Raw genomic sequence first — 22,253 nt, forward strand, 5'->3', positions numbered from 1 at the left:
ATGCACTTTCCTGTGGGTATTTCCTACCGCTGTCTATTCTCTTGCCTACATGGGCGCCACCATTGTGCTTGAGATGTGGGCATGATGCACTGTGGCTTGGTAAATCCTGTGTACATTATCTGTGCCTCCCTTGTTATCTGAAGTTTCCTAGTCACACAGAAGTGCTTTCTTATCAGTTCAGTGCTTGCAGAGGGGAGAGAACTGTCAATCCTACAGCTACTTACACACAAAGTATAGTTGCTTCAGAAAACAGGACTGTATTTTGTGGGTCGGAGAGCTCAGAGAAGCTCTTTTGCATAGCTAACAATGAAGTTTCTTAAAGGGAACCTGAGATGAAAAGAAAACAAAAAAAATCATACATACCTGGGGATTCCTCCAGACCCCTCTGGCCCCCCGCTCACTCTGCGCCGTTATCCGCCTTCTGTATCCTCCGCAAGGGCCCCCGGTATCTTGGCCAGTCTGGGCTTACTGCGCATGCACAGCCCGATAGAGCGTGCCTGCCCCGCCGCACTCCCGTTGTCAGGAGCTTTGTGCGTAGAACTCTCCTGGCCACGGAAGCGAGACGGGGGGGGGGGGGGGGGGGGGGGCATGCGCCGACTGGCCCAAGATACCAGGAGCCCTTATGGAGGATACAGAAGGTGGAGGATGGCGGCGAGGAAACGATCAGGCCGGAGTGGGCTGGAGGAAGCCCCAGGTATGTATGATTTTTTGTTTTCTTTTCATCTCTGGTACACTTTAACTCTTCCTGTACTGGAAAACAATATGAGACTCATATCTGTGCTATTAATGGTCTATTGCTTAGCTGTACTACACATACAATTAATTCTCTCATAAGTTTATTTTTGCTTCCGGTTTGCTTTAAAGGGGAACTGAAGAGAGAGGTATATGGAGGCTGCCATGTTTATTTCCTTTTAAGCAATACCAGTTGCCTGGCAGCCCTGCTGATCCTCTGCCTCTAATACTAATAGCCATAGACCCTGAGCATGCAGCAGATCAGGTGTTTCTGACATTATTGTCAGATCTGGCAGGATTAGCTGCATGCTTGTTCCTGGTGTTATTCAAACACTACTGCATCCAAATAGACCAGCAGGGCTGCCAGGCAACTGGTTTTGTTTTAAAGATAATGAATATGGCAGCCTCCGTATACCTCTTACTTCAGTTCCCCTTTAAACATATTCCGTCACACAGTGCGGGGAAAGACAAAAGCTGCTCACCCAGAAGTTGAAGGTTCTGTAGATGACGGCCAGGAGGAGCTCCTGATATACATTCATCCTCTCCAGAATGTTGATGGTCCTCATAGACTCGGTTTTATTGTCATGGATTAAATCAGTGATGCCTGCAGGAAATGGCAACAAATGACAGCATCTGATAAATGCAGAGGATACTCTCTGACCAATCACATTCTCAGCCAGACACACTAAATTAAAGGGAACCAGAGACAAAGCACCCTTGTGTATTTTACCATGTATATCAGTAAGAACATTAGAGAAAACACTTACCATGCTCTCTGTTTCCTCCTCACTGCTAAAAGTGTCTGTTAACAGCAGTCACAAGAATCCCAGACTGAGCAATTAAATCTGGCTTTGCTGGGAATGATTATAGCTGAGTCATTATAGCAAAGCCACAAGGGGGCAGGCTTGGGCTTGAAATAACACCACAGAATACAGACTTAGCTATAATCTTTCTGTAGCAAAGCTAGACGGAGCAGCCTGACTTCTCAGTCGGGGATTCTTATCAGACGTGATAACAGTCAGATTACACAGAGAACAATGAAACAAAGGGCAGATTAGGTGTTTACTGTCATGTTCCCACTGATTTATAAGGTAAAATACAAGAGGGTGCTTCATCTCTGGTTCTCTTGAAGTGCTGGCCCCTTCATGGAATAGTGTGAGCAAGCAGCCCTCCCTGTACCTCTAAGTGTGTAGAAGAGATGTCTATGCAGTGATTGTACAACAAAATGTGTATAACTGATGGGAACACACAGACTGTACAACTTAGTTTTCACTCCAGTGAAAATAATTTAAAGGAAATAAATATAGCAGCTTCCATATCCCTGTCACTTCAGGTGTGATTTAAAGGGATACTTAAAGAGGAACTCCAGTGAAAATAATATAATAAAAAAAGTGCTTCATTTTTACAATATTTATGTATAAATGATTTAGTCAGTGTTTGTCCATTGTAAAAGCTTTCCTCTCCCCGATTTACATTCTGACATTTATCACATGGTGACATTTTTACTGCTGGCAGGTGATGTCAGTGGAAGGAGATGCTGCTTGCTTTTTTGGCAGTTGGAAACAGCTGTTATTTCCCACAATGCAACAAGGCTCCCACAGTGTGATGTCAGAACCATGGTCCTGACATCACACTGTGGGAGGGGTTTCACCCCAATATCAGCCATGCAGCGTCCCCTGATGGTCTGTTTGTAAAAAGGAATAGATTTCTCATGGGAAAGGGGGTATCAGCTACTGATTGGGATGAAGTTCAGTTCTTGGTTACGGTTTCTCTTTAAGGCCCGTACCTACTACGCAATTTTTCAGACAGTTGTTTTCAACGACCAACAATTTTTGAGCGATGAGCGATCGTTTCTGCAACCTCGCAATGTGGGTACAGGCAAACAACATAAACAACGTTTGACGACGCGGGGTGATAACGACTGTCAAAGTACTCCAATTGATTGAATTCCTTTTTGTGCCTGACGTGTGTCGTCGCATGGCGTCGTGTGTACCCGCCCGCAGGAAGATGGATCGGGGAGCGCTCGTCGTCGACGGAGGTTGCTGGGATCCGTCTTCCTGGGTTGTCAGGTGAGTATTCAGCTTTAAAGAGAAACTCCGAGCAAAAATTGAACTTTATCCCAATCAGTAGCTGATACCACCTTTTTCATGAGAAATCTATTCCTTTTCACAAACAGACCATCAGGGGGCGCTGTATGACTGATATTGTGGTGAAACTCCTCCCACAAGAAAAGTTCGAACTTTTGGCAGTTTCCTGTCTGTGAACCTTGTTGCATTGTGGAAAATAGCGGTTTACAGCTGTTTCCAATTGCCAAAAACCATGCCGCAGCTACATCACCTGCCAACAGTAAAATGTTCACTGGAGTTCCTCTTTAAGCTGGCCATACACTGTATCATTCGACTGATATTGTGATCCCCATTACCATACATTATTTTCAGCCTATTAAAAACCCTCCATGAAGTATGAGCTCGCATCCACAATCTGTTCATAGTGTTCAAAATCATGGGAGTGGTAAAATTGGCCAATCCAAATTGGATGTGTGTATGCAGCCTAAATGTGTATTCAGCCCAAGTCCTTCATGCGATATGGCCCTATTGTATGAAGAGATGCCTTTACAGACACTGTACCCCTAAGTCTGTACAACTGAAGCATTTGCAGAGACTGTACCACAAAAGTGTAGATGGCCAATGAGAGGCTGATAATTACAGTCTGCATGCAAATTAGAAATGGGCGGATTTCCATTGGCCCAGTTCCAAGCATCCCATTTGCAGGCAGGCTGTACTCCTTATCACGTCATTCCCCATCTCTGCCATAAAGGTATATAGGAGAGAACTGCTCATAGACATACCTTGCATGATGGTGGGGGCGTGGAGCATCTGTTTGTAGTACGAATAGTACAGGCCACACTCCGTCCTGAAGGAGATCTCTCGCTCCACCTCCTGAACAGTGAGTTAAAGAGAGGGGGGGGGGGGGGGGGGGCGGTTACCAGGATCAGCTGAGCACTTTCTGAAGGGGTGGATGGAAAGACAATTAATAATCATGTTAACATTTGTATAGCCCTTTTCTCTTGTCGGACTCAAAGCACTTGACAGCTGCAGCCACTAGGGGCACCCTCAGTGGGCCACCCTGCAGTGTGTCTGGCCCAAGGACTCCTTACTGAAGACTTGTTGGCATAGGCTTGGTTCCCAGTGTAGTGACCCATCTTCCTTAGTCTTGAGGTGAGTATTCAGCTTTAAAGCGGAACTGAAACCTGAAATAAGAGTTTCACTTACCTGGGGCTTCTGCCAGCCCCCTGCAGCCAACCTGCGCCCACGCCGTCCTGGACTGATCCTCCGTTCCCATGCTATGGCTCACTTTTTTTTCCCGTACTGGAAGCCAGCTTCTAAGTCGACCTCCACTTCACCCTGGCCACGCGTATCCTAGTATGCGTTCCTGTAGCCAGGAGTGCCCTGCACAGGCACAGTATGAGAAAATCTCTACTGTTCCTGCGCAGTACGCATCCGGCTATGGGAGCACAAGTGAAAGTGAGCCGTGGTGTGGGACCAGAGCATCAGTGAGTGGCTGCGTGGGAACAGGAAGGCTGCAGGGGGCTGGCAGAAGCCCCAGGTAAGTGAAATGCTTATTTTCTAAACAGGTTTCAGTTCTGCTTTAACTTGGTTCACACATAAATCTGTACATTGCCGGTACAGTCCAGTCCTGTCAGTTTTGCATCAGTTTTCTATCAGTTGTACTTGATAGATGCAAAACTGTCAGGACAGGACTGGACTAGACCGGACTCATTCATACCTGTGAAGAGCCAAGATTCGAACCCTGGATAATTACGTTATCTTAGCTTGAACAAGCACTCATTCCTGAAGCTTTCATAGAATTTTTTTTCTTATTTATTCTTAAAGGATACCCGAACTGAAATGTGACATAATGAGATAGACATGTGTATGTACAGTGCCTAGCACACAAATAACTATGCTGTGTTCCTTTTTTTTCTTTCTCTGCCTGAAAGAGTTAAATATAAGGTATGCAAGTGGCTGACTCAGTCCTGACTCAGACAGGAAGTGACTACAGTGTGACCCTCACTGATAAGAAATTCCAACTATAAAACACTTTCCTAGCAGAAAATGGCTTCTGAGAGCAAGAAAGAGGTAAAAAAAGGGGAATTTCTTATCAGTGAGGGTCACACTATAGTCACTTCCTGTATGAGTCAGGACTGAGTCAGCCACTTACATACCTTATATTTAACTCTTTCAGGCAGAGAAAAAAAAAAAAAGGACACAGCCTAGTTATTTGTGTGCTAGGCACTGTACATACACATGTCTATCTCATTATGTCACATTTCAGTTCGGGTATCCTTTAAATATGCCTTTTAGAGAAACCCTGATGTGGCTATCCAGTGTCTTCCCACTGCTGAAGTAAATATCTAACGGGTTTTTTTTTTTGTCACATCAGGTTTACTCTAAAAGGCATATTTTAGAATAAATGTAAAAAAAAAAATCTCTGGCGTTCAGAAAGAACCGGTGTGAGAAATCTATGAAATCGTCTGGAATGAGTGCTTGTTCAAGCTAAGAGGACGTATTTGACCAGGGTTCAAATCACACACAGGCGCAATCCCGATGTACGGACCATAACCTCACAAGCGAAATTCCGATGTATGGACCTTACCCGCACATTCCCAGTCCGGATGTACGGACCTTACCCGCACATGCCCAATCCCGATTTGTGGACCATAACCGCACATGCCGTCACTTTAGGTATACTTTAAATGGTTACTTAAAGTGAACCTCCAGACTAAAAATTGACTCAGCAGCACTGGAAAGGCCTGGTGTTTCTTTAACTGTTTCACAGCATCAGAACTTTTTTTCTCTTATACAAGCTTCATTTTTAGTTGCACAGGAAAAAACTGCCCGGGCATTTTTCCCCTAATGCTGTGCAAAGCATGATGGGATTTCTGATGTTGTTGTTCTCGTTCTGCTGTTTTGGTGCATTTTTTTTTTTTTTTTACATTTTGAATTTGACATTTGAAGCCTAGCGTGTGCAGCTGGGAGGGGGTTATCAGGACACAGGACAGTTGGAACTGTGTCTCCTGCTCCCTGTCACCTCCTTTCAACCAAAAAGATGGCTGCCCCCATGACAAAGATGGCAGCCCCCATGAATCACAAACATTTGCCTGTTCTTTTAAAATGGGGTGGGTAAGAGATTATATTACCAATCTATTCTAATTAACATAACTAATGTAACTTAATGACAGTATGTTTGTGTAGGCTGAAGTTCCCCTTTAAGTCAACATAAAAAAAAAATCAGTTTAACTTATCTGGGGCTTCTTGCAGCCTCTTGAAGTCATCCTGTGCTCATATCGTCCTCCTGATTCCCCCCAGCCAGCAGCAGAGACCCCCGCAAAGCTGGCCAGCTACTGGCTACTGCCCATGCGTGCCCCCAAGCCATGCGCACCCTGATCTCGCTCCCGCTGCTGGGAACATTCTGCGCATGCACAGTAACGAGTTTCACGTACCGCACATGCACAGAACTCTCCTGGCCACAGGAGCGCATAGCCGGCCAGCTTTGTGGGGGTCGCCACGGCTTGCCGGAAGAACTAGAACGGACATCGTGAGCCCAGGATGACTCCATGGGGCTGCAAGAAGCCCCGGGTACATTAAACTGATTTGTTTATGTTGACTTTAGATTTCCTGTAAGCAGAGTTTCTCAGTGGCTCTATTATGTGCTGTGTTTTCTTTATTTGATTTTTTATTTGTTCTACTTTAATGTATAGTGTTGTGTAATATGCTGGCACTTTAGCATAACAGTGACATAATAATAACAGCAATAGAAGAAATCTACTGGGGGATTTCTTGGTTTAAAACATTTTTGGAATCAGCCACTAGGTGGCTCTGTTTGCTTAGCTATTGCAGTACCTGCATGAATTTATGCTGGGGCATCTTCCTTTGTTGTGAGCGGTAGGAGTTATTTTACTGCTGCGCACCATAAAGAAAACACACTAGCTTATACTATATGTGGTTTTGCCTGCATTCCTTTTAAAGCCTGGTACACACCATCAATTTTGGCTGTTCAATGATTGGCCAATTTCACCACCTCCCTGTAGTATGAAGATCAACAGATTTTTAAACACTATGAGCAGATTGTGTAGGGAAGCAATCATTCTACATGGAAGTGGCAAAATTGGTAAGTGATTAACCAATCAAAAGTGAAAGTGTGTACCAGGCCTGGTACATACTTTCAATTATGGATTGGCCAATCAGAGCAGCGTGTACTTTTCAATGGCAAGGGAAGGGGGGAAGACAGGGTGAAAACAAACAGTGTTGCGACGAAAAGACTATAAAACGCCCCAAGAAGATTACCATCAGTGGAGTAACAATATGCAGCAGCAGGGGGGCCCAGAAGCTGCAGGGGCCCCTGGGGGAGGGGGGGAGTAAGGGGGATGTTATTTTCCCTGTCCTGAGAGACTGAAAACTAATGGCACAGAGAGAAAACGCTTTCTGCTCTCTGCACAATTGTTCTAATGACTGCATCTGCTCAGCCACTGATAAGAAATCATGCATTCTTAAAGAGACCCAGAGATGAATAAAAAAAAAAAAGAAGAATCGATACTTACCCGGGGCTTCCTCCCGCCCCATAAACACGTCTAAGTCCCAAGCCGTCCTCAGTCGATGCCAGTCAAGGTCTACTGCGCATGGTTTTGGATGAGACTCTAGCATGCGTACAAGTGTCTCCAACATCGGCAGCCTCCCTTAAGTGACCCACTAACTCAATAATATTATACCTGGCCCCTATATTGTAGTTTGTAGGACCCCTCCTTCGTCTGAATCATATGATGTGCTGCAGCCTCACCTTCCCTTGTGCTGTACATGAGCCAAACCAGACAGCCGGTGACATGATGACAGCAGAATCAAGCTGTACCATTAGTCTTCGTGGTTGGCTGAAATGTGTGAGCTGCCTCAGGCAGTACATCCTCTGCTGGCCTTCTTGGTAATAGAGACAGTATTAGCTTCCTGTTAGAGATCTTTGGGGATTGTGGATCCAGGGAGTTTAAATGACTCTACCTGGGTAACAGCGGATAGGATAACAATTAAAGTAGACCTAAAATGAAAAAATAAGGATGCTTCCTCTTCCAGAATCATCCCAGATCTCACCGTTCCCCTGCAGGGTCCCTCTGAACACATACAACTAGAGCTTGTCGTATATGTCGTCATGGCCTTCTGTGCTAATTGCTGGCAACGTAGGTCTTTGGAAGGCCTGTATAGAGTACATTGCAGAATTCACAACAGCTGAGATTTGATTTATTAAGCTTAATTCCCCATTAGTAAGTACACCCAGGCTGCATGCAAAGTCTGAGTTGTTCAGGTCTGAGCTCCCTATCCTTAGTGGTGCTGGCTGGGACTGGAGCTGCTTTGCTGTCGAGCGCTGACCTTCCATAACAAGAACCTCAGTTTTGTCAGCATTTAGTTTTAACCAATTATTATTCATCCACTCCTGAAGCTCAGCTAAGCAAGTGTTTATTTGTGGAGTACGGTCTTTGACGCCAGGTTTAAATGATAAATGTAGCTTGGTGTCATCAGCGGAGCAATATGTCAGGCCATGTTTTTGTATGATTTCTCCAAGTGGCAGCATGTATATGGTGAAAAGTAAAGGAGATAAAATCCCGCCCTGAGGTACATCGTATTTTAGTGGTACAGGGTTGCAGAGGAAAGGCCCCAAGGCTAACCTTTGTGTTCTGCCAGCTGGGAAGTAGTTGAACCACTGGAGAAGTAAGCCATCTATGCCACAGTACTCTTGTAACCTGTTAAGCAAGATTTCATGATCAACTGTGTCAAAAACCGCTGAGAGGTCGAGCAAAACCAGGATGGAACATTGGCCTCTGTCTCTTGCCATGAACAGATCATTGCAGATCTGGGTGAGGGATGTTTCACAGCTGTGATATTTCTTGGATGCTGTTTCTGGAGAGCCAGACTTCAGGTAGACAGCATTTTCTATAACTTTCCCCAGAAAGGGGAGGTTGGAGACAGGTCTGTAGGTCTGGGTCTAAGGATGGTTTCTTGAGTAGCGGCCTGATGATTGCTTCTTTCAGACGGGTGGGAAACCACTCTTCTTGTAAGGAACCGCCAACTATTTTGTGGAATGCCGGTGTAAATAGCTCAGGGAATTTCAACATGAACTTAGTGGGGCCAGTGTCCAGATCCCAGGTAGTCTGGTGAAGGTTTGAGAGGATATCCAAGATCAGCAATGGGCTTTCGAGTCCAGAAGGACTCGAATTCGGAATTCAAATGAATTTGGAATTCAAATGAATTCGAATTCCCCTGCTTACACCTCTCTGACACTGCGGCTGTTCCCCTCCCCTGCTTACCTCATCTTTGACACTGCAGCTGTCGCCTCCCCTGCTTACAACTCTCTGACACTGCAGCTGTCCCCTCCATACTTACACCTCTCTGGCACTGCAGCTGCCCCTCCCCTGCTTACACCTCTCTGACACTGCAGCTGTCCCCTCCATACTTACACCTCTCTGGCACTGCAGCTGCCCCTCCCCTGCTTACACCTCTCTGGCACTGCAGCTGTCCACTCCCATGCTTACAACTCTCTGACACTGCAGCTGTCCCCTCCCCTGCATACACCTCTCTGACATTGCAGCTGTCCCCTCCCCTGCATACACCTCTCTGACACTGCAGCTGTCCCTTGCCCTGCACACACCTCTCTGACACTGCAGCTGTCCCCTCCCCAGCTTATACCTCTCTGACACTGCAGCTGTCGCCTCCCCTTCTTACACCTCTCTGACACTGCAGCTGTCCCCTCCCCTGCATACACCTCTCTGACACTGCAGCTGTCCCCTCCCCTGCATACACCTCTCTGACACTGCAGCTGTCCCTTGCCCTGCACACACCTCTCTGACACTGCAGCTGTCCCCTCCCCAGCTTATACCTCTCTGACACTGCAGCTGTCCCCTCCCCTTCTTACACCTCTCTGACACTGCAGCTGTCCCCTCCCTGCTTACACCTCTCTGACACTGCAGCTGTCCACTCCCCTGCTTACACCTCTCTGACACTGCAGCTGTCCCCTCCCCTGCTTACACCTCTCTGACACTGCAGCTGTCCCCTCCCCTGCTTACACCTCTCTGACACTGCAGCTGTCCCCTCCCCTGCATACACCTGACACTGCAGCTGTCCCTTGCCCTGCACACACCTCTCTGACACTGCAGTTGTCCCCTCCCCTTCTTACACCTCTCTGACACTGCAGCTGTCCCCTCCCCTTCTTACACCTTTCTGACACTGCAGCTGTCCCCTCCCCTTCTTACACCTCTCTGACACTGCAGCTGTCCCCTCCCCAGCTTATACCTCTCTGACACTGCAGCTGTCCCCTCCCCTGCATACACCTCTCTGACACTGCAGCTGTCCCCTCCCCAGCTTACACCTCTCTGACACTGCGGTTGTTCCCCTCCCTGCTTACACCTCTCTGGCACTGCAGCTTTCCCCTCCCCTGCCTACACCTCTCTGACACCGCAGGTGTCTCCTCCCTGCTTACACCTCTCTGACACAGCAGCTGTCTCCTCCCTGCTTACACCTCTCTGGCGCTGCAGCTGTGCTTGGCAGGCTCCATATCAATTGTTATATATCAATTGCATGAGGGGGCCCAATGTAAAACTCACACTGAGGCCCAGAGCTTCTAACCTACGCCACTGCCTAGCACAGGGAGAGCAGTCTTGTGGCTGCTCCCTACACCCAAATAATCACAGCCGAGTACATACATCTATACATTCTCAGAAATAAAGACAGAGCTTTCTTTTGGGAATGGGGAGATTTTTTTTTAATTTAAACTTAGAGGACTGAAACATGGGGTCAGCCATTGCTGACTTGCTCTTCCGCTGTACCTGAGCTTTCAGTGCTACAAAAATACAATCGATACGGACAGCAAGCTTTAGTTACCTGTAGTCTTATCGCTCAGCTCCATTTACCTAATCCGCTATAAAATGGTGTCCAGAATAATCAGTGTGTTCTAAGCAAACCCCAAGTGACTGTGCTCTAAGTGACCTCTGTACTGCTGCAGAGGCCAGAGTCCGACTTCTGAATTCACCCTCTAGGGTTCAGATTATAAGCATAGACCCTGAACAAGCATGCTGCAGATAAGGTGTTTCTGACATTATTTTCAGATCTGACAGGATTAGCTGAATGCTTGTTTCTGGTGAGATTCAGACACTACGGATAGTGTAATGGTTAAGGGCTCTGCCTCTGGCACAGGAGACCTGGGTTCGAATCTCGGCTCTGCCTGTTCAGTAAGCCAGCACCAATTCAGTAGGAGACCTTGGGCAAATCTCCCTAACACTGCTACTACCATGCCACTGGTATTATTTTAATAAATATGGCCGCCTCCATATCCCTCTCATTACCGTTGTCCTTAAATAAGAAAGGGTTGGGGGATGAGGTGGGTGAGTTTTAATCAGGGCTGTGGAGTCTGTCCAAAAATCCACCGACTCCGACTCCTCAGTTTAGGATTCCACCGACTCCGACTCCACGACTCCGACTCCTCTAATTTGCATATTACAATTTTGTTGATTAAAAGTATGTAACATGAAATTCGTCTCTTAACTGCCAACGCTTAGGAATTTTACAAGACAACTGAAGTGAGAAGGATATGTAGACTACTATATTTATTCCCTTTAGAGTAAAACTAGTCCTTGGTAAGAGTACTTGTAAAAAGGTACAAACCGGAACAAAGAACATCTATCAAGCCCTAGGCAATGTAAGTGTGGGTACATGTAAGAATGATGTGCAGGTACTCTGCAGGGGAATGAGGAGATTGTAAACAGACAACACCTCTGTGTTCAATGTGCACAGCATTCTCAGTGGATTCCCTGCAGCTCTGTGGGGAGTGCATATGTAGAGTATAGTACTACTGTGTAACAAAGTAAACCTGAGACAGATGAAATTAAAGTTTTATACATACCTGGGGCTTCCTCCAGCCGCCTTCAGGATAATCAGTCCCTCGTTGTCCTCCTCCACCACCTGGATCTTCTGCTATGAGTCCAGGTACTTGAGCCAGTCAGGCGTAGTGCGCATGCACACACTCCGCCGCCAGGAGCATACTACACCTGTGCAGCACTATTGCGCAGGTACAGAATGTTCCTGGCTGTGGGAGCGGCATGCGGCCGGACAGCGCTGACAGGCTGAATTACCAGGACTCATAGCAGAAGATCCGGGTGGTGGAAGACAGTGAGGGACGGATTAGCCTGAAGGGGGCTGGAGGAAGCCCCAGGTATGTATAAAACTTTACTTTTCATCCGTCTCAGTTTCCCTTTAATTTGTAGTCACCAAACCAAATTTTAATAACATATCAAATTATTTGATTTCATCAGCAAAGGGAGTGCATACATTTGCATAAATCAGCATCAATGCAGAATTATTTCTATCTCGTTGACCATCTCTATTAGTGACACGGCTACACATCAGGCTTTATACTTACAGCATAGATGTTATTTAGTATATATAAGAGATTCCTGTGTACACATCATATATACAGTCACAATCAGATATGTATATCTGACTTTAAAAATACGGGGACTGCTTTATTGAAGCAGCACAAGTAACTAATTTTGATTGGTTTATTTCATTTTGTAGACTAAGCACAGCTATTACTGTATATATACTGTATATATACATTATTTTTAATGACTTTTATCTGAGAAATAGAACATTTTATCATATTTTCTATTTGAATTACAGTTACAAATTCATTAGGAGTCGGAGTCGGTGCATTTTTCCCCGACTCCGACTCCAGGCACCCAAAATTGCCCGACTCCACGACTCCGACTCCACAGCCCTGGTTTTAATTGCCAAATTCTATTGAAAAATATGTCCACAGCGTTGAGGGATTCCATTAGATTCTTCTATGATCCCATAATGATCTGAGAGAGATCTGTCTGTCGGCCACCTAATCAGGGAGGGGAGTGACCGATACAAAGAGGGATCAGCTCTAGAGGAGTCTTGAGGGCATGCTATTTCACTGGCCCTTTTACACTTAATCAGTTGCTCTCAGTTAAACGGAAAGAAAACTGATTTTCAAAGTAATGCCCATGTTTTCCTATGGCACCTTTCACACTTTACGCGTTTTAACTGAAATCTTCTTCCCAATGCACTGCTATGGAAATAAACGCGTAACAACGTGCACTAACGCATATGAACTGATTAAGGCCCCTTTTACACTTAATCAGTTGGTGTGCGTTAGTACGCGTTGGTGCACGTTGGTATGCATTTTTTCCATAGCAGTGCACTGGGAAGAAGATTTCAGTTAAAATGCGTTAAGTGTAAAAGGTGCCATAGGAAAACATGGCCATTACTTTGAAAATCAGTTTTCTTTCCGTTTTAACTGAGAGCAACTGATTAAGTGTAAAAGGGCCCTAAGCTTTCTGTGACTCACAACCCAGGTGAGGCTTCCAAAAGACTCCCACCTTATAAGAGGATATTTGTAATGAATCCAGGCCAGCTTTGTAAGGTGATTTATGATCTCTGATGGTCTGTGGCATGGAGATGTTTTAGCAAATCTGGCCCAATATGTTGTGAACACCACCAAACTTTACCTTAATATTGGAGAACCACAGGTCATTCTCATGGAGGGTGGCGAGATAATAGGAGGTGAGAAGTCCCAGAAATAAGGCCAGCGTCCCTCCGACGGCGCAACTGAGCATGCTCCATGCTGCACGCCCTAAAAAGGAAGAATGAACAATCCATCATCATCACAGCGCTTTCAGTGGGGTTCTGAGAGAACGAGGGGCTTAATTCACCAAGCCAAACAGCCTTATCAAGGCTAACACGCCTTATCAGAGTAGCATAGCGAACTTATGCCTGCTACTTGGCAATGACGAGAGCTCCACTCGTCCTGCCCTGAGCCCCATGTGGGTTCGTAGCACTCCCTGTGCTACTCTGATAAGGCGTGTTAATTTTGATAAGGCGTGCTAACTTTCATAAGGCATGCTATTTGTCTTAGTGACTTAAGCCCAAGATGTGTTGCTGGTGATTAAATTAATGAACTTATGAAAATATAAGTTAAAGGATACCCGAAGTGACATGATGAGATAGACATGTGTATGGACAGTGTCTAGCATACACATCACTATGCTGTGTTCCTTTTTTTATTTCTCTGCCTGAAAGAGTTAAATATCAGGTATGTAAGTGGCTGACTCAGTCCTGACTCAGACAGGAAGTGACTACAGTGTGACCCTTACTGATAAGAAATTCCAACTATAAAATGTTTCCTAGCAAAAAATGGCTTCTGAGAGCAGGAAAGAGATAAAAAGGGGAATTTCTTATCAGTGAGATAAGGAACACAGCCTAGTTATTTGTGTGCTCGGCACTGTACATACACACGTCTATCTCATCATGTCACTTCGGGTATCCTTTAAAGCAGGGGTCTCAAACTCAATTTACCTGGGGGCCACAGGAGGCAAAGTCAGGATGAGGCTGGGCCGCATAAGGAATTTCACAATCGCGGCGCATCGCTGCCTCTGCCCGCCCCTCTCACTCTTCGTTCACAGAGAGGGGCAGGGAGAGGCGGCGATTGACGTCAGGAGGGGCAGAGCTGAAGCTGAAAGCTCTGCCCCTTCCAGGAAATGCCGGCGGATTGCCTCCCGGGCGATTTAGGGGCTCTGCAGCCCTCGTTTAGCGGCGGGGAAGCAGTGGATTACTTGGGAGCACTGAAGCGAACTATAAGGAAGCTTTTGCAGGCGAGGGCCACCAAATATTGTATCGAGGGCCGCAAATGGCCCGCGGGCCGCGAGTTTGAGACCCCTGCTTTAAAGGATACCAGATGTGAAATATGCTAGAGAAATGATGGGAGCAGGCATATATCTGTCCTGATGCCTGTCGCTCCCCCCGTTCTCCAATCTGCCCCCGCATTATAGCTAAATGCCCCTACGGCAGCCTCTTCCGGGTCGCCGGGCACTACAGCTCAGGCGCTGGCCGGGCTGTGCGTGTCCTACAGCACACACCTATGGCCAGGAGCAAACTGCGCATGCGTATGACGTTACATACATGCGCAGTGTGCTCCCGGCCACGGGCGTGTGCTGTAGAACGCATGCAGCCCGGCCAGTGCCTGTGAAGTAGTGCCCGACTCCGGCGACCAGGAAAAGGCTGCCTGAGGGGCATATAGGTAGTCTCTCTACCTTGTTTCACATCTGGTATCCTTTAAAGAGGCACTTTAGTGAAAAAAAATGAATAAAATTGCTTATTGTTTTCAATATTTAGTTATAGATTATTTAGTCAGTGTTTGTCCATTGTAAAATCTCTCCTCTCCCTGATTTACATTCCGAAATGTATCACTTGTGGTGACATCTTTAGTTCTGCCAGGTGATCTGTACGGATTGTTCGTTACTGAGGGTTCTACGCACAGAGGGAGATACTGCTTGCTTGGCAGTTGGAAAAAGCCGTTATTTCCCACAATGCAATGAGGTTCACAGACAGCAAACTGTCAGGACCATGGTCATGACATCACACTGTGGGAGGGGTTTCACCACAATATCAGCCACACAGACCCCCGATGATTGATTCGAGAAAAGGAATAGATTTCTCATGGAAAAGGGGGTATCAGCTACTGATTGGAATGAAGTTCAATTCTTGGTTAAAGTTCCTCTTTTTACCGAACATCTGATTGTTAGTTACCAACAGTGCCAAGCTGGAGATAAATAGCAAATACCGTATCTTGTTTCACGGAACGCGCTTATCTCTGTGAATTGACATTTATTGCTGCACACCTCACAAGTCTGCAATTTGCCTCACTAGTTTGTTAATTTCAATTTTTAAAGAGGAACTTCAGCCTAAACAAACATACTGTCATTAAGTTACATTAGTTAGTTATGTTAATAAAAATAGATAGGTAATATTATCTCCTACCCACCTTGTTTTAAAAGAAAAGGGAAATGTTTGATTTCATGAGGGCAGCCATCTTTTTGGTTGAAAGGAGGCGACAGGGAGCATGAGACACAGTTCCAACTGTCCTGTGTCCTGATCACCCCTCCCAGTTGCTAGGCAACGTGAATAACATAGGAAATCCCATCATGCTTTGCACAGCACCAGGGAAAAAAAGCCTGGGCAGTTTTCTTTGATGGGGCAGAGCTTAGCTTTTGTGCAGCTAAAAATAAGGCTTATGTAAGACAAAGTTCTGATGCTGTGAAACTGTTAAAGAAACACCAAGCCTTTTCAGTGCTGCTGAGTAGATTTTTAGTCTGGAGGTACCGGTAACCCTCCATTTCAACTTTGCTCTAAAACATTATTTACAGTATATTATATGCAACCAGCATTTTTTATTTACTAGACCAGCATTGGAAGGGTTACACAGGTTACAGTTCCTGGAGATTTCTGCAGACGCATCCGAAGCTGAAATAGATACATTTTGTTTACATAAATGTATCTAAGTGTTGAATGTGACTCATCTCTCTGACTGAGAAGGAGCTTGGAGGACAGCCAAAGAGTGTGTAACATTTATCAATAGATACATATAACTAAATAGAATGTAACAATCTGAACTTCTGCATATCTCTCCACTGAACTTTAAACCTCTGTGTTTAACCCTTCCAATGCTGGTCTAGTAAAAAAAATGCTTTTTGCATATAATATGCTGTACATAATATTTTAGAGCAAAGTTGAAATGCAGGGTTATATTCCGCTTTAAGCGGTTTTCTGCTTTACCGTTAGAAGTAATGCTAAGTAAATGGAAGCCAAAATCCCAAAAGTCCAGTCCTCACCCTACCTACCAGAAACCCCTTTCACATTTTGCTTGGAACTCTTCTCCTCCTGCAAGTTGCTGGGAGCTGCCTCGGTGGCATTGATCCGCTTTCTCTGACGCATGGCAGTCATTGACTCAGTCATTCTTGCATTCTTCTCAAGAGGGTCTCTGGAAGGCAGATTGAACAAGCTACAATGGACAATAGTCACACAGAAATAAAATTCTCTACAGGAAGACAACAGGGATATGTGAGGGAGCGGGCTGGTGTTGTACTTTGTCCCCTGGTTGAACTCGATGGACGTATGTCTTTTTTCAACCAAAATAAATATGTAACTATGTAAGACCGCATCTCTACATGTAACCAGAGGTGACCCTAAGGTGAAAAGACTAGATACTTCCCTAACAGGGAAGACTCTGAATACTACAGAGGCTGTGTCCTCCTGGAGACCACCGGAGCTGCCCGGGACCCGCCTGAAGATCCTGACCGCGCTCCATGCACAAGCTGCACCCGCACTTGTGCAGGCACAGTACGGCCACGCTTGTGCATGAAGATGAATGCGGCCACAATTGTAAATCCAACAAGCTTGTAACATTTCTTTCCGGGGTCCATGCACAGCTAAGGTGGGGGTGAGGTGGACTTGGGAAGCCTCTGCGGGATCCAGAGGCTTCTAATTCTCAGACAACTTAAAAAACACAAAGCGAGACGAGAGCCCAATATAGTGTAGTACCTTAGTATCAGATGATAAAGTGTGTAATCAAGCAATGGTTATACTCACAAGTATAGGTTGCCACAAAAAGCAACCACTGGATAGGCAGGTGGGGAGAGTTATAACCTGACCCCACTCAGGTATAAGAAGTCACTCTCTGTAGATAGGAAAAAGGGGATACACCCCTCCACCAGGGGTGGACTAGATGATTTGCAAAAGAGTATAACAGTGGCACCAACAAGAGTAAAAGCAATTAAAAACTGTTTAAAAGGGGGAAGTTGGTGGACTCAACTCCCTCGTAGAAAAAAAACAGACAATGGGACGTCACTCGCATAGGCCTGGTGCACACCAAAATCCGCTAGCAGATCCGCAAAATGCTAGCAGATTTTTAAACGCTTTTTGTTATTCTTCTGTAGCGTTTCAGCTAGCATTTTGCGGTTTTGTGAAGCGTTTTTGGTGTAGCAGATTTCAGATATTGTTACAGTAAAGCTGTTACTGAACAGCTTCTGTAACAAAAACGCCTGGCAAACCGCTCTGAACTGCCGTTTTTCAGAACGGTTTGCGTTTTTCCTATACTTAACATTGAGGCAGAAATGCCTCCACAATCTAAAATCTGCAGCAGCCCGGGAGTATGCGTTTCTGCAAAACGCCTCCCGCTCTGGTGTGACCCACCCCATTGAGATACATTGACCAAGCGGATCCGCAGCCGCAAGCGGCTGCAGAAACGCTGAAAAAGCCGCTCGGTGTGCACCAGCCCATACAAAGTAACTTTTATTAAAAGCTCCAAGATTTGCAACGCATTTCACAGGTCAATATCCCGCTTCATCAGGCAGTAGTTTGGAGGGTACACAGTCGGATCAATATCCTGGCTAAGCGCCTCTATTACAAATTCCTCTTCTTAGGTAAGTATATAGGTTTTTTTTTCATTATTCTCACCTCAGGTACACTTTAAAGCAACACAATGGGCACAGAAGGTTTTCCAGACCTCTAGAGCAGTGTTCCCTAACCCTGTCCTCAGGGCCCACCAACAGTGCATGTTTTGTGGAATTCCACAGAGGTAGATAATTAGCTAATTACCTCACTAATTACCTCACCTTTGCATGTTTGTGGTTTTCTGCAAAACATGTACTGTTGGTGGGCCTTGAGGACAGGGCTGAGGAACTAGGCTCTAGAGTGCTCGGTTATAATTCGCTTCCATGCGTGTAGAAGCTCCATGTTTCACTCATTACAAATGAATCACTTATAAAACACCTGTGTGGTGTTCATACATCTGTGGCCTGTAGATGGCACTCTGCTACTTGTAAAACTGTATAAGACTATCTAGACTGTTGTGGGGTGTTGGTTCCTGTTCTGTCTGGTTAGGGACAAGAGTGAAGACACTGCTTATTGCAGAGTTGGCAAATCCTGTAATTAAAGGCATACTTAAGTCAAGGGGCAAAAATGAGTTTAACTCACCTGGGGCTTTCCTCAACCCCCTGCAAGCCCCAGGTGAGTTAAACTCATTTTTGCCCCTTGACTTAGGTATCCCTTTAAACCTAGTTTCAGTTATCCTGTCTCCATGACTACTGAACACAACAACCTGGCCACTTCCTGTACCCCAGACGGCTTGTGCTATTTAGGCTGCAAACTTCTCATTGCCTGTGCCCCGCCCCCTTGCAGTGTGAACAGCAGGATGCTGCAATCCCAGCAGCTTCAGCCACAGGATCTTTTAACTCAGCCACTTCTGATCATGTCATCATTTTTTTTATAACATAGAACATGTGGCTGAAGATGTTGCTGCAGTCAGTAAACACAACACAATCATCCCCAATGTGAACCAGAGCTTTTCTGGTTGCAAGCGCTTTCCAGGGATTTGAAAAGTGCGTGGACAATTAAATCTTATGGACTATTTTACACCAAATCACATGGACTTTAATTTTACTATTCATAGTACAGTGTGCATTCCCGCGTGTAATGCCTGGTACACAATTCGATTTTCTGGAAGATTTACTGGCACATTGATTATTTCTTACATGTCCAATCTGATTTCCAATCAATTTTCCATTTACTTCTATGGAAAAATCGATCGGAAATCAGATTAGACATGTTGGAAATAATCTATTTGGCAGTAGATCTGCCAGAAAATCTTTTTGTGCGTACCAGGCATAAAGATGGCCACTAACAATCCAATTTCTTGCGAAAAGTCGTTTGAGCGATCAGAAATTCTGATCGGATTGGTTGTAAATAATTTCCATTGATGGGCACAATCGATTACGAACAATTACATAAACAGTTGTTCGATTGGATTTTCGTTTAAGCAAACTATGGATTTTCTTGTTGGTTGCAATAGATAGGAAGCAAATATTAGTTTGTTGATGGTGCAGTGAACGATTTCACATCCGATCACAATTATCTGATTGATCAAACGATTTTTCGTAAGAAATTGGATCCTTAGTAGCCACCATGGATGCGTCCCTTGCCGCCCTCCCGCAGTCTTCACGGAATCCTCTGTTCAGCCCCAATCAAACCGCGATACGCGGCTCAGTCTGACTGAGTGACATCAGCCTGGGCCCTGTGCGCTTGCGCAGAAGGTCCGCACATGCGCAGAAGGCCCCCTGCTGACGTCACTGAGCCGAATACCAGAGAAGATAGTGGCTTCACGGAGGACGGCGAGGGATGCATCCATGCTTATGCGGCTGGAGAAAGTTAAAAAAAAAAAAAGCCCCTTTCTTCATCTCTGGGTCTCTTTAAGACAGCCGGGAACATTGTATTGCACAACACACGTGTCTTCCTGTTGGGTTCTATTGTGTCGAGGCTGCCAACATCTGCTTTAAACGCACTGTGACAAGCAGTCCGTACGCCGGAAACATAAGCATGAAATCGCGTTTGCGCATGCGTTGTGTAGCGTGAATGAGCCCGTAACGCAGGTGCAATAATTTGACTGTGAGACCACTGGGGGAATTGTTGGATCCTCTCTGGAAAGAATGAGGGGCATGTTGTCACTAGTGAGAAGAAGACCCCCCCCCATTCTTCACCACATCACCATCACACACTGAATTGCCCCCCCCCCCCCTCAAGTCTCATCACCAATGAATGATCCCATCAGGCATAATGTTGGGGTCACACCAGTCATGAAGGTGCCCCCCCCCAATCCCCTGTGCCCCCCTCAAGTCTCATCACCAATGAATGACCCCATCAGACAATGTTGGGGGGTCACACCGGTCATGCAGGAGCCCCTCCCCCCCCCATACCCCCTCCCCACAATCCCCCCACCCCATACCCCCTCCCCACAATCCCCCCACCAGTGAATGACCCCATCAGACATAATGTTCGGGGTCACACCAGTCATGCAGGTGCCCCCCATATACCCCTCCCCACAATCCCCTGTGCCCCCTCAAGTCTCATCACCAGTGAATGACCCCATCAGACATAATGTTGGGGTCACACCAGTCATGGAGGAGACCCCATACCCCTCCACACAATATCACCCCCCTAGTTACCCGGCTCAAGTCCGTGCGGCCTCGCTTCAATCCCACCCGAGAAAGAGGGGAGCTAATGTCCGCGGCGCCGTCCAGTTGCCCAGGCAACCCAGCTAGGCCAGTTTCCCCCCCTGCAGACGAGGTGGTACGATCTCCCCCCGTGCCTGAGAGCCAGCAGTGGAAGCTGCCAACATGCTACAGAGGGGGGATCTGGGGCTTGTAGTCCGCGCGCTTTTCAGCTAGGGGTCGCAGCGCTGGTAAACGGACTACAACTCCCAGAAACCTTTGCGACACAGGCTTATAGCATCTAGCCAACCAGAGCGCTTGCTTTGGTTCCAGCTGTGCATAAAATCTGAAAGGACTCTAGCCAATCAGAAAGCGGAGCGGCAGCAGCTGCAGCTGGGGGAGAGGAGAGTCTCAGCCCGGCGTGTGTGCAGACAGCCCCGCCCCCCTGGTGAGGTCACGACTGTATGTGATGCCATTGCCTAGCAGGCGTCTGGTTAGCTGCAGTGGGGAGTTTGAGAGAAATATGCTCTGCTGCTTCAGCTTCCAGGAACAGCTGGGCCCATTCACACTTAAAGGATACCACAACTGAAATGTGACATTATGAGATAGACATGTGTATGTACAGTGCCTAGCACACAGATAACTGTGCTGTGTTCCTTTTTTTCTTTCTCTGCCTGAAAGAGTTAAATATCAGGTATGTAAGTGGCTGACTCAGTCCTGACTCAGACAGGAAGTGACTACAGTGTGACCCTCACTGATAAGAAATTCCAACTATAAAACACTTTCCTAGCAGAAAATGGCTTCTGAGAGCAAGAAAGAGGTAAAAAAGGGGAATTTCTTATCAGTGAGGGTCACACTGTAGTCACTTTCTGTCTTAGTCAGGACTGAGTCAGCCACTTACATACCTGATATTTAACTCTTTCAGGCAGAGAAAGAAAAAAGGAACACAGCATAGTTATCTGTGTTCTAGGCACTGTACATACACATGTCTATCTCATTATGTCACATTTCAGTTGTGGTATCCTTTAAAGGACAACTGTAGTGAGAAGAATATAGAGGCTGCCATGTTTATTGAAATTTATTGCAATACCAGTGGCATGGCAGCCGTGCAGATCTAGTTGGCTGCAGTAGTGCCTTTACTAACACTAGAACCATGGATGCAGTCAATCTAGTCATATCTGACAATAATGTCGGAAACATCTGATGCTTGTTCAGGGTCTATGGCTAAAAGTATTAGAGGCAGAGGGTCAGCAGGACAGTCAGGCAACTGGTATTGCTTAAAAGGAAATTAATATGGCAGCCTCCATATCCCTCTCTCTCGCTTCAGTTGTCTTTTAAGCGATTAGTAGGCGATTCCTGCTAATTGCTAAAGCGTCAGTGCTTTTTGAAGTGGTGGTGGAGGGGGGGGGGGGGTTGAAAATAAAAACTGACACTTACCGGGGGCTTCTACTGGCCCCCTGCAGCTGTAATGTTACGCCCCGTCCTCTAACGATCCGCCGTTCTCTGGCTAATTCCGCATCTAATCCAACTGTAGCCACGTGCACACACTTGCTCCCGTCATTTAGACCAGCACTATTCGTCTCGTTAGACGAATATCAGACCCGCGGCGGAGATCTGAGGATTAGTGATGGGAATTCCGGCT

At 46.2% G+C, this 22,253-nt stretch overlaps 1 protein-coding gene across 2 annotated transcripts in view; it reads right to left on the minus strand.

Annotated features, from left to right (window-relative positions):
- DPY19L3 (dpy-19 like C-mannosyltransferase 3) overlaps positions 1 to 20,908 on the minus strand; it is a 115,664-nt gene extending 94,756 nt beyond the window's left edge. The window contains exons 1-5 of one of the 2 annotated variants that reach the window (XM_068261281.1): positions 20,627 to 20,908; positions 16,469 to 16,608; positions 13,301 to 13,425; positions 3,581 to 3,671; positions 1,215 to 1,336 (exon numbers count right to left, since the gene is read on the minus strand). In XM_068261281.1, coding sequence (XP_068117382.1) covers positions 1,215 to 1,336; positions 3,581 to 3,671; positions 13,301 to 13,425; positions 16,469 to 16,583 — 453 coding nt within the window. In that variant the 5' untranslated portion in view covers positions 16,584 to 16,608; positions 20,627 to 20,908. The remainder of the gene's footprint in view (positions 1 to 1,214; positions 1,337 to 3,580; positions 3,672 to 13,300; positions 13,426 to 16,468; positions 16,609 to 20,626) is intronic. The other variant, XM_068261280.1, reaches the window with a different exon arrangement.
- Between the last annotated feature and the right edge of the window lie 1,345 nt (positions 20,909 to 22,253).

This window comes from Hyperolius riggenbachi, chromosome 11 (genome assembly GCF_040937935.1).
Source record: "Hyperolius riggenbachi isolate aHypRig1 chromosome 11, aHypRig1.pri, whole genome shotgun sequence".
Taxonomy (NCBI): Eukaryota; Metazoa; Chordata; class Amphibia; order Anura; family Hyperoliidae; genus Hyperolius; species Hyperolius riggenbachi.